Consider the following 12,424-nt stretch of genomic DNA (forward strand, 5'->3'; position numbering starts at 1 on the left):
GACCGAAATAATTTAAAAAATTAAAACATAAAAAAAAAAGGACTTAATGAAATTTACTTTTTTACCCCTACTTTAAATGCTGAAAATAATTTTAATTAAATAGAGGGCAAGAATGGTATTTCCTTATTAATTTAAGCTTAAAAAGAGTACGTATTATGAACCACAGCATTTTTTAAGACGAAAATGGTGTCGATGTTTCTGTATCTCTTGTGGAAAAGTTGCGTAAAATAAGATGTCACAGAGGGGTATTTTGGTCTTTACTGAAATGGCGGTGGGAAATTCCACGTTGGCCACTCGTTTTGGCGTGGGAAAGAACAATAGCCAAACGGTCAAGCAATTATCTCCATTTTTTTAATACCCAAAAATAATTTTTTTTTTTTTTTTTAACTTGTGAATATTTTATATTTTTTGTTTTAAAAAAATAATAAATAAAAATTTAAAAATTCCATAGAACAAAATATTTATTAAAAAAAATTAAAGTTTAAAAAAGAATTAAATGAACTTATTAAAAGTTTGTACAATAAATTGAAGCAATCTAAAGCTAATGTATTTTACTTATTGTGAAATAAATATTTATTTATTTATTCCATTTAAATCATTACTAATTAAGAAAACATAATCATTCAAAATATTCCAAAATTATAATATTATTAAATAGAATTAGATATTAATATAACCTTTAAAAAAATGTCTATTTTAATTTTAAAGGTGTAAGTTTGAATTTTCAGTCTCTAATTTTAATTATTTATAATTTATCATAATTAAATTTATTCGTTTAATAATGAAAATTAATAAAAGAAAGGAAATATTCGCCCACAAAAATAATATGGTAGAAATATATTTAAAAATAAGGAACGATATATATATATATATATTTATTTATTTATTTAACATAATAAAATATATATATTATTTATTTAGATCATTTATTTAATTTTTGTTTTTTTAATAAAAATAAGTTTTAATTTGTTACTTATTTTCAAACATTTAATCAAAATTTATCATTTTTCACTTTAATTAAAAATCATTTTAAAGAGAGGTGGGATAATAAATAATTATAAAAATAAAATAAATATAGATATATAATCTAACCGAACTTTATCCAAATAGTTTGTAAAGGTGTTTTCAAACACGTAGGTTCATAGTTGTGTTTTAAGATGAACGTGACGTTTTATGAAAGTTTAAATAAAATATTTTCGCATTCAATGTTTATGACATGTATACCGTGATGACCTTAAATTAAGTATAAAATTTCGAATGGTTACACAAATTATATGGATTGAGTTGAACTGATCGAGTTTTTGAATTTTTCGAACACATTGTACCGACGTGTAGCATTTATTTTGACTTTTTAATTATTATTTTATTTCCCATTTTCCAGAATGGATAAATTAAAATATAAGAGGGTAAATAAAATAAATGTGGGGGGTAGATTGCAATAAATGCAAGTTTTAACCTAATGTGATGGTTGTCAATTATAAACGAGACATTAATAATTGAAACCCTAAGTTTGTAAATCTTGTCACGCCAACTTAAGACACCCACGAGATTTAGTTTGCGGATCTTATGACAAATTATTATTATTCCATCAATCATTGCATTTTTTTCTTAATTCCCAATACTAAAGACTTTGGTCTTGTTTGATAAAACATAGTATTTTTTTTTCTTTATTATTTATTTTCTAAGCTTTTATTTTGCTAAACTATATAAAAAAATGTCTAAAATTTAGTTATAATATTGGATGAACAGACCATATGGATAGGGGTGTTAAAAAATTTGATGATCTGAAAAATCCAATCAGTTCTATCCAACTTGTGCAATGTGGGTTAAGTTGTGAACTCATTCGAATCGGTTCAAATAAATGAAAAGTTTATACATTGGGTTAGTTCATGAATTATCCTAAAACTATATTGGGTTGAAACGAACGAACCCAAATTTAATATACATTTTTTATACAATAAATATATATATATATATGTTACATCATTCCTTAAAATATATTTTATGTAACGACTCGAAATCTTTTACTTAATTTAAGGTCGTCATTGTACCAAAAAGGACAATATTTGCTAGCGGTGTGCTTGGGGCCATTACAAATGGTATTAGAGCTAGACATCGAACTATGTGCCAGTGATGAGGCTGTTTTCCAAAGAAAGCAGACATGAGGCGGTGTGCCAGTAAGGACGTTGACCTCAAGGGGGTGGATTTGGTGGGGTCCCATTTCGATTAGAGAGAAGACACTAGGCCTCGAAGGGAGTGGATTGTGAGAACCCACATTAGTTGGGGAGAAGAACGAAACACCCTTCATAAGGGTGTGAAAACTTTTCCCTAGTAAACGTATTTTAAAGCTTTAACGGGAGAGAAAGTCCAAAGAGGATAATATATGCTAGCGGCAAAATTTGAAATTCCAACCACATAAAAATAAGTATATATTATTAATTACTATATATATATTTAATATGCATACATAGACATATAGTATAGGGCTAAATTATTAAAAGGATTCTTTATCTCAAAAAAAATAATAATAATAAATAAATCTAACAGCATTCAATGGTCAAAACTATTTATGAGCATTTAAAAATAATTATTTTGTATAGGTCAGTGTAATTAAAGCAAAGGATCATTTGGGGAATAAAGGAATTTCAACAACATAATAATTTTTAGTTTAATTACTATTTCCTCAAATCCTTGTTTTAAATTATTTAATAAAATACAAACCCACCCATCTAATTTAATTAATTTTAAAATCACAATTTTCTCGTAAAATATTTTAAAATAATTAAAATCACTTTTGTCACGCTCGAAATTCGAGAGAATTTAAGAACTCTCAGAACCTACCTATATCTAAACAAAAAGACTCGGTGAAGGTTCACTGTTCTTTAGAATTAGCTTCGGGTCATTCCTGTATACCTTAGGTGGAGGGTGTAGAACCTCTTTCGAGGGCCCGAGCCATCAACGAGATACTGAATAACTATAATCGAACATTGTATGAAAAAAAAATTCAATAATAGATTTAATTTGTGAACTTTTAAATTTATTTTTGTATTTTAAACTATTTAATAAATTCATAAATTATATTTAACTGATTTTATTAAATTGAAGTAAATGAATTAACTCATTAGATATAAAAAAAATAAAAATAAATAAAAAAAATTCAGAAAATTATTATACAAGTTTTAGTAAGAGACAAAATGAGAAATAATTTATGGGCAGAGAATCTGTCGCCGTTCTTAATCCGTATATAAACAGAGAGCCCAATTCTGAAGAGAAACAGAACGAACTTCCCAGAATTATGCTCCCTTCCAATCTTCTCCTCCGGCTGTGAATTTGTTCTTGCTTCCATCAATCCCATGCTCGTGCTCTGAATCTGGTTCTATCTTTCTCTCTGTCTCTACTGGATGATATTGCTTTTTTAGTATTGTTTTCAATTATTGGAAACTTTATCTGAGCAAAGTTTTGATTGATTGTCGTTAGTTCTCACCAAGATTGTAGGTTGATTTTATGTTAATCGAATTTGGATTTCGAGAAAACGAATTTGAAGAAAACGAAGACGGACAACAATGAGTGTTGAAACCGAAGTGGTGCCTTGGGATGGATTTTGGTACCTCTAGGGCTTGATTTGCGCTGATTGACATGGAAGGGACGTCTGTGCGGAAGGAAAGAGGGAGTGGCTACTCTATAAGGTACATTACAGAAGCTATTAATCATTGATCATTTGAAGTCATGTTCGTACTTGTAGTGTAATTAGGGGAATCTTGTTTTTAATTAGCTGATGAATGAGATAAACCTAGCCTATATAAAGATCTCTATAATGGAGGTTCGCGTAAATTGGTTGATGTGTTTTTTAGAGTTCGATCGACGATTGACTATCACGAGATAACTGTTTGGAATCTTGAAAAGTGAAATTGCTTTGAAAGAGGACATGATTGATGAAAGATGACTCGTACCTCGTTTGTCTTTGATTACGGAGTTGAATGGCTTCACTGTCGCACTGCTTAGATCAAAATTAAGTCAAGTACTTCAATCTCAATGATATGTAAGAAAAATTTTCAAAATTACAGGTTCAGATCTCCTTAATGCCACTTTTCTAGTAGCTTAATTTCAAGTTTTTGAGCTACTAACTTCCCTTATTATTGTGAGGTTAGAGAGTTTGTTCCGAACTTGGTGAATATGGAGAGTAATTAAGAAAGAAGCCCTTTCTGGAATTGCAGGGAAAATTTTGTTGTGACAATGCTTGAACGGGTTGACGCTGTTGGTTTGTAACAACTGTGTACGAAGTGATCATGCAGTGTAGATTCATTCATAGCAACATGAACACAGTACATGGGCAAGGCTGTCTAGGAAAAACGATGAAACAATGGATTGGGGAAGATCGTGGAAAACAACACTTTTTTCACTGCTTGAAGATGTTCAAAATCATTGTCAGTCATTTGGTGGCAGCCATTTCAATGCAACTACCATAATTGTTGGCAAGTCTTCATGCTTAATAAATTTCTGCCCTTCATTAGACTTGGTGCTCCTTCCATCTAAAGTATAGCAGCATACACTTGTGCAGCAATACAGGACAGCCATTGTCAAAGGTTGAAGATTGTTAGGAGAGGAGTCCCACATCGGTTAATTAAGGGGTTGATCATGAATTTATAAGTAAGCAATACTATCTCTATTAGTACGAGACCTTTCAGAGAAACCAAAAGCAAAACCATGAGAGCTAATGCTCAAAGTGGACACTAACATACCATTGTGGAGAATCGTGATTTCTAACATGGTATCAGAGTCATGCTCTTAACTTAGTCATGTTAATAGAATACTCAAATGCCAAGCAAAGAAGTTATGAGCCTTGAAGATATAGTCAAAAGTGACTCAAGTGTGGCTCCAAAGAAGGAGTCGAGTCTCGATTAAGGGGAGACTGTTTGAGGGCTCCATAGGCCTCAGGGGAGGCTCTATAGTGTACTTTATTCGAGGGGAGGATTGTTGGGAGAGGAGTCTCACATTGGTTAATTAAAGGATTGATCATGAATTTATAAGTAAGGAATACTGTCTCTATTCATTAGAGACTTTTTTGGGAAACCAAAAGTAAAGCCGGGAAACCAAAAGTAAAGCCATGAGAGCTAATGCTCAAAATGGACAATATCATATACCATTGTGGAAGTTTTTGATCGGTAACATCAAAGGCCTTCTTGTACAACTAGAGCTGGCCTGAGGTCTATTGCTCCAGTGAACCATTCAGTCTGCTCTGCTTCATCTACTTTATGCAAGCTGGTTTCATTGTGGAACAGTGCTGACTCGAACAAAGAATCTGCCGCATTATTACATCAAGCTGATGGGTTGCTGTGGTTTCTACATGGAAAGCTTGGGGTTTCAGATTATAATAATAATGTGAAGGTGCTCTTCACAAGTTCTTTTGCATTTGGGTGTATCCTTATGTTTTTCATGATCGTTTTAGAATACCCAATAGCTAATTGAGCTTATATCTCTGCATCGCAGGTTGGCTATGATCCTGAAGTTGATTCTTAGCCTTTACCTCCCTGGCTTCTTGCTCAACCAGATTCTCAATCACAATTTGGTAATGTTTCCTATTTTGGCCTTTCAATTATCTTGAACCTTACTTTTCAAGATGCTATTTTAATCTTTTTAACTTAAAATTTATGAAGTTATATCCATTGTTATTAAACATAAATTGTGGACCTACCCTAATTCATGAATGACATTAAAATGTGACATCTAATTGGGCGTTTCATTTCCATTTTTCATTAAAGAGAAGGTGATCAGTCTCATTCTTGTTTCATTACGTGGGACTCTCACTATTTATTTTATTGTTCTCTTTCAATTTTATTTCTCTAATTTCGTCATGACGATCAATCTCATTCTCACTACTTATTACATCAGACTCACACATTTTTATTTATTTTTTACTTTATATCAATTGTCATTTCCTCTCCTTACCCTCGTAAACATCTTCTCTTGTGTTTTTTTTTTCTCATATCATTGTCTTCTTCCTAGTCAATTCTTTGTTAGACCTCATTCCTAATCGGTCATTTATTTCGAGATTATTCGTCTTTTAGTTCATTAACTTTCAATTTTATGATACTCCAGTTTTTGGACTTTTAAAACACTTATTTTTTAATGATGAATCTCATTCTCATTGTTTATTTTGTGAGAAATTATAGCGATGAAAAATTGCAACGTTCACATATGAGATGCACCTACCCATAACTAAAAGCATACAAAATCATATTGAATTTTCATGGAGTTGATTGAGTCCTAAAATTTGGCTTCCAAAAGAAAAACCCCAATAGGGATAGATTCATCAGCGATTAATTGACTGCAAAACGAACAGTTCTTATATCAAGTGGGACAGAAAATTGAAAATTATTGCTTATTAGCTCGCGTTTGTTCATATTCCTTTCCCTCTCAATTACTCTCAAAATGAATAAAATATATTGCAATATCAACTTATGAAATTAATTTTGTAACAACAAATAATAACAATAATAATAATAATAATCTCAATAAAAAATAAATATAAATGAAACTATTTTCTTTTAAAAGTATTTATATTAAGATAGATGAATGAAAATTCGTAACACTAAAGTATTTTCAACTATATAAATTTAATATGATTTTTTTTTTTCAAAATAATCTGCAAACCAAATGAATAATAAATCAAATCATGAATTACGACAGAAATTACCAACGAGCTCATAGCAGATATACCCAAAGATAAAGCTGCTCTGTTTTCTGTTACAGCTTCATCCAAGGAGCAGAACCCTCCAAGAGCTGCTGGTGAAATCATAAGGCTAATTTATGCTGCCTGCAAGCTTCACGGCCTTTTGGTTTCGATCCACTCCGACGACAACATGAAAAAGGCATTGAATTATGCCTACTGTAAGGTCGCATGGACTGTCACCTATGCAGCCTTCTGCTTTACCAGTCTATAATGGCTTAAATCACTAGAGTAAAGCACTCCATCGGGCGAGAGGACACGCCGAAGAGCGCTAAGAAACCGAGCCTAACAGAAAGGAAATTGTAGAAGGTGAGAAGAGCAGAGCTATTTGCAGCTAAAGAAAGCAAGAGATGTCTTGTTCTTACCCATTGAAATCCAACGAGGGCGTACCAACAACCCACCAAACCATAACCCCTGCTGCTTATAGCCTGACAGTAGCAGTAAAGTTGATGCACAAAGAGAAGAAGGGAAATAAAAGAACTGTCAAGAATGAGATTTAAGGTTGGGAGACAGAAAATTACCAGCAATAAAAGGGCACCAAGAGAAAGGCATCCACACATTGACAAACTAATAAATTTTAGGTCTCGTCCAGCCTGCAAGCATTAACGTCAAGAATTCAGGAAAGTTTGAAGATTTCAGTATAAACTGAATAAGGCATTCTTCAATTTCTCCCCCTTAGAGAAAATTTTGATGATTTCTCACCAGTATAAAACTATGATGTGTTCAGAATGGCTGGAAGAGGAGTCCCACGTTGGCTAATTCAGGGGAAGATCTTGGGTTTATAAAGAATATTATCTCCATTGGCACGAGGTCTTTTGGGTAAACCAAAAGTAAAACTATGAGAGTTTATGTTCAGAGTGGACAATATCATACTATTGTAGAGGGTCGTGGTTCCTAACATGGTATTAGAGGCATGCCCTTAACTTAGCAACGTCAATAGAATCCTCAAATGTCGAACAAGAAGTTATGAGCCTTGAAGGTGTAATCAAAAGTGACTCAAGTGCCGAACAAAGGATGTACTTTGTTTGAGGGCTCCAGAGAAGGAGTCGAGTCTTGATTAATTGGAGATTGTTCAAGGACTCCATAGGCCTTAGGGGAGGCTCTATGGTGGACTTCGTTCGAGGGGAGGATTGTTGAGAATTGTTGGGAGAGGAGTCTCACGTTGGCTAATTAAGAGGAAGATCATGGGTTTATAAGTAAGGAATATTATCTTCATTGGTACGACACTTTTTGGGTAAACCAAAAGCAAAGCGATGAGAGTTTATGCTCAAAGTAGACAATATCATACACTATTATGGAGGTCGTGATTCATAACATGATGATTTATATTTGTTTATAATCTTTCTTTTATGTGATAATAAGTAAACGTACAATTCAGCCACAAAAACTTCGTTAGAATCTTTAAGGAAAGCAAACATACCAATAATGTCCCTTCTAAGCAAAGAGTTGGGGGCGTTATGACTAGCGCCAAGAAATATGGAATCAACACTTTGTGCATCTGCATGTACAGATGATTGAGAGAATTAATATACAAATAACTATCCTTACAACTAAATATGGAATCAACACTTCATGCGTCTACACAATATAACACATCTTGTATTATTGATATCAAGAACCAACCTCCTGAATGATCTTTTCTTCAGGCGTGAAGAGATTCGGGAAAAAACGAGGAACCGATGTTCCGATAATCCCCAATACTAAACCAAATATAGCTCCTATGATCAAGAGGGACTTGAGCAGCATTCGAGCCTACATAACATTAAAGGGTTTCCACAATAAATTCAATGACTATCCATAAATAACGGGTTCTACAATCATAAGCTACCCATCGATGGGCTTTCCCTCTCGGGCTTCCCCTCAAGGTTTTTAAAATGCGTCTACTAGGGAGAGGTTTCCACACCCTTATAAAAAATGTGTCACTAGAAATGAGAGTTCTCACCTTATCCAAATTACGATTCACTCCATTGATCAATCCAGGCATAAATGACTGAGCAGTTTGAGAAAGAGGTTCACCCCATACGGTACACATACAAAACGTTTGAACCATGACCTAAGGTGAATGCAAACCATCAATTTGACATGACCATTGCCTTTCAATGGAAAAGAAAGAGACATTTTGCACATGAGATAAAAATGAAGAGAATTACGAACCTGATGAGCAGCCATGGTGTGTGTGCCCATAGATGTAGCATAATAGATGAGGAGAGAATAAAAGACCACCTAAAAGGTCACAGTCTTAGAGTCATTATTCAAATGAAAACAGATGAATGTAAAAGGGTTTCATAAAATAGAACCTTTGACATCATGGTTAGAAAAATGGGAGCAGCGATGCCAAGTATTGACAAAAATTCACCAGTTGAGGGAACAGATGGAGAATATGCACTGTATCCTTTCTTGTTCAGAGCTCCTACCATCATATAAGCCGCAATAACCTAAAAACCATAAAGGAGAAGAAGGAGATTGGTTTTGAGGTATGAACAAGTATAAGTGCATAGAAATTAGGTACATTGACATAGACAAAAAGAAGAATACCTGTGATGCCATAGTTGACCAAGCAGCACCAACAATACCATAGCCTAAAAACGTGCATAGGACCAGATGACCTATGCCATCTACAATACTTGCAACTGCCAAAGCCTTCAACGGTCCCCATGAATCCTTCATGCCAAGACTAGAGCAAAAATGATAACGAAAGTTAATAAATTTGGAGAATTTTCAAGTAACTCGTGTAGTTATACTGGAAGTTGTTTGAAAGTTCGCAAAATATTTTGTCAATGTTGTGCACAATGGATTGCATTTGCCCCAATTGTTAGGAATCACGAATCTCCATAATGGTATGATATTGTCCACTTTGAGCATAAGCTCTCATGGCTTTATTTTTTGTTTCTCCAAAAGGCCTCATCCAATGGAGATGGAGATGTATTCCTTACTAATAAACACATGATCAACCTCTTAATTAGCCGATATGAGACTCCCCACCAACAATTCTCAACACCAGTTTGTTTAATAGTCTTTAACTTATTTTCCTTTTACTCGTACTTATCCAATTTGTATTAGTAAACAAACACCTTATTGCAATTTGTGCTCAAGTTCACAAATGAAAATCATGAAGTAAAGAGCAATGGCAAGGGCCTCAAATCTAACACCTACATGGGACAAGTTGTGATAGTGATGAAGAAAATCAATAGGCATACCAATGGCCTCAATGTGAAAGGATATCAGTTTTTTTTACCCTTTTTATTCAATTTCAAAGCAAAGATGACAATGCAAGTTTTGGGGTTTCATATTCCAACAGAAATCATGGACATTGTAGCTATGATAGAAAAAGTTAATGAGATTGGCATGGATCTAGTAATACGAACCTTGCACTCTGTGCAACCCATCCAGTGAGAACTGCAGGCCATGCCAAACCTCGAATCTACCAACGAAAAAGAATTTTGATCAACTTAAAGTCATTGAAAAAACTATCATAATGGAAGCATTTGGACATTGACAGTCAACATTGAAAGTAGAAATCATGAAAGCATGTCAACGTAAGAGTATGTTGTGGTCACATTCTAAATGAAAACTCTGCTTGCCACCAAGGTCAACTACTTCCCATTATTACACAAATAGGCTAGGAATTATAACTCAAGAAGAGGAATAATATAGATATAATTAAGACCATTCTCTCAACACTCCTCCTCAAGCGGCAGAATAGATATCATTCATTTCCAACTTGGACTGGATAAGTTTATGTGCAATATTGATCGCAGGACTTCAACATCAAAACATGAATTCAACGGTAGCTATGAACGCTCCTAATAAATTTGGTCAAGGTGGAAGATTGGTAGTTATGAATACTCCAAATAAATTTTGCCAAGTGGAAAATCGGTAGCTATGAAGGCTATAAGGCTATGCCAATTAATCACGCCCATAATAGAATGGCTCTGATACCATGTTGTAAGTGTAAATTATCTTACTCACATTTCTTGTTACATGAGTCTTTTGTAATACAAAAAGACTAACTAAATTCCTTGATACTAGATAACAACAAATATTTCTTATTTAATAGGATTACACAAATATCTCATAACTAGAAATTAAGGTCATTCATTCTCTATTTGTTAGATAACCAAACATCATTTTATTTGTTCTTTCAAAAAGGTTAACTCTTCACATGTAACAAAATAAAAGCAAACATAAAGAGTCGGAACAAGCTAGAATTTCTATACTGAAAAAAGGGAAAGTAATGTTCAAAGAGCAAATAAACCTGAATATATCTGTTAGCGGCAGGTATGACGTCTGCATTCTTTGGCCCCGCAAAAGCTGAAAATTGACAATAAACAACTTTTAACAGATGACAAAGTTCTAGCTCCTATGAAGCGAGAACCCTAAAAGAACAGTCCATAAAATTATTATAGAATGTAGTGAGTCCTTTATTCAGTTGAGCAATAATGTGGAATCCCAGTACCAGTTAGCGCTACTGATCCAAATAGTTTGGTAGCGACAAGCATCAAGAAACCAGATGTCAACCCAACAAACAGCAAGATAGATATATGATGCTGCACTTCGTTTTTATCCTGCAATAGCCCTTCTGGTCAAGAAATGCAGCACAGTGATTCCATATCTGTAATACAAAATCCTTCCAATTATTAGTCGAACCTGTTTGGCAATGGCCGTGGCTACCATATTTGATGTTGCGATACTAAGAAACATGAACACGTAGCTCGTATAATCACATAGAACCGTAGCTGGGCCTGCCAGTCAAAAACTACAAACTAATCAAGTTCAGAAGATTTAAACTCACAGTCACCATGAGATAGTACTAATCAAGAAACTGAAGTCCTCTAGTTTTCTCAATCCATTAGTAAAATTCAAGTTAAGGAAAGCAAAAGTCGAAGAAATTAACGAGAATACCTAAAGCAGCAAGCTCAACAGCGCTCCCCTGGCCAATAACGGCAGTGTCAATGAGACTCATCAAAGGTCCACAAATCCACAAACCAATAGCAGGTCCAGTAAACGTTACGATCTCCTTCATCTGATTCAACAAACCTTGGTTCCCTAATGACTGCTCATTTGGTTGTAAATCATCGTCGACTTCTCTCTCAATCTCGAGGCTACTGACTTCCCGCTCATGACCATCGTAAGGAACCGCAAATCGGCGGCGAATCCGCGACGGCACGACATTGACATATGAAGGGGATGAAAGTGAACGGAAGAGGACGGCAGAGTTGGAGAGAGATCGGTGGGTAAACGGAAAGGAAGGGCGAGGTAGAGGTCTGAGAATATGGTGGTTGTGGATTTGAGCGGTGGCTGAAGAAGAACCATGGAAGGGTTTGAGAAGCATTTTTGGGCACTGGAAACTGAATGGGAGAGAAGCTTGGGTGGAACAGTCATGAGGAAGACGAAGGAGTGGACTGCGCGGGACGGGGCCCGTAAACATCTCTGTCCTCTATTTTCATTTCTAAAAATTTAAATTTTAATATTATAAATTAACTAATTTATATTTATAATATAACAAAAACTATATAATAAACATTTTTTTTTAATATACGTTGAAAATATATTTATATTAAGTGGGAGTCGGAAATTGTGTAGGGGCGGGGACGTGTGAATAGATTCCCGTCCCCGATCCCATTTATCTAATAATGAAAAATGTTTCTCACTTTATCCCTCATTCCCCGTCTAAACGATGAATCTCCTCCCCATTCG

The 12,424-nt window shown here is 34.2% G+C and overlaps 1 protein-coding gene and 1 long non-coding RNA gene across 5 annotated transcripts; one reads left to right on the forward strand and one right to left on the reverse strand.

The window, feature by feature from the left end:
• Positions 1 to 3,211: 3,211 nt before the first annotated feature.
• Positions 3,212 to 6,888, forward strand: LOC111795261 (uncharacterized). Of its 3 annotated transcripts, none has more exons than XR_015421085.1 (4): positions 3,212 to 3,686; positions 4,215 to 5,385; positions 5,488 to 5,566; positions 6,751 to 6,888. It is a non-coding gene; the product is annotated as an uncharacterized LOC111795261 (long non-coding RNA). The 3 variants fall into 3 exon arrangements; XR_015421086.1 differs by lacking the exon at positions 6,751 to 6,888 and having other exon boundaries at positions 3,213 to 3,686; positions 4,215 to 4,472; positions 4,559 to 5,385; positions 5,488 to 5,730; XR_015421084.1 differs by lacking the exon at positions 6,751 to 6,888 and having other exon boundaries at positions 3,213 to 3,686; positions 5,488 to 5,730.
• LOC111795260 (protein DETOXIFICATION 46, chloroplastic) lies at positions 6,539 to 12,157 on the reverse strand. Of its 2 annotated transcripts, none has more exons than XM_023677570.2 (14): positions 11,630 to 12,157; positions 11,375 to 11,469; positions 11,184 to 11,292; positions 10,983 to 11,038; positions 10,093 to 10,148; positions 9,263 to 9,401; positions 9,025 to 9,162; positions 8,882 to 8,950; positions 8,670 to 8,780; positions 8,351 to 8,479; positions 8,148 to 8,225; positions 7,249 to 7,320; positions 7,093 to 7,155; positions 6,539 to 7,012 (listed from the first exon to the last, which is right to left on the reverse strand). In XM_023677570.2, exons 1-14 carry the CDS (start codon positions 12,153 to 12,155, stop codon positions 6,911 to 6,913), a joined length of 1,743 nt encoding a protein of 580 aa, XP_023533338.2. In that variant the 5' UTR covers positions 12,156 to 12,157; the 3' UTR covers positions 6,539 to 6,910. The 2 variants fall into 2 exon arrangements, with proteins under 2 accessions (XP_023533338.2, XP_086979998.1); XM_087123872.1 differs by having other exon boundaries at positions 11,375 to 11,483; positions 11,630 to 11,770.
• Between the last annotated feature and the right edge of the window lie 267 nt (positions 12,158 to 12,424).

This window comes from Cucurbita pepo, chromosome 5, assembly GCF_057944985.1.
Source record: "Cucurbita pepo subsp. pepo isolate OVF chromosome 5, ASM5794498v1, whole genome shotgun sequence".
Classification (NCBI taxonomy): Eukaryota; Viridiplantae; Streptophyta; class Magnoliopsida; order Cucurbitales; family Cucurbitaceae; genus Cucurbita; species Cucurbita pepo.

Bases quoted from the DNA above. Each gene is read 5' to 3' on its own strand.
- LOC111795260 (XM_023677570.2), bottom strand. From the start codon at position 12,155: ATGTTTACGGGCCCCGTCCCGCGCAGTCCACTCCTTCGTCTTCCTCAT. The intron at 9,163-9,262 runs GTATTCTTCTTT...TATGGTTTTTAG, and splicing joins GGTCAACTATGGCATCACAG to GTTATTGCGGCTTATATGAT. The intron at 8,226-8,350 runs GTTGGTTCTTGA...CTGTACATGCAG, and splicing joins AAGAAAAGATCATTCAGGAG to ATGCACAAAGTGTTGATTCC.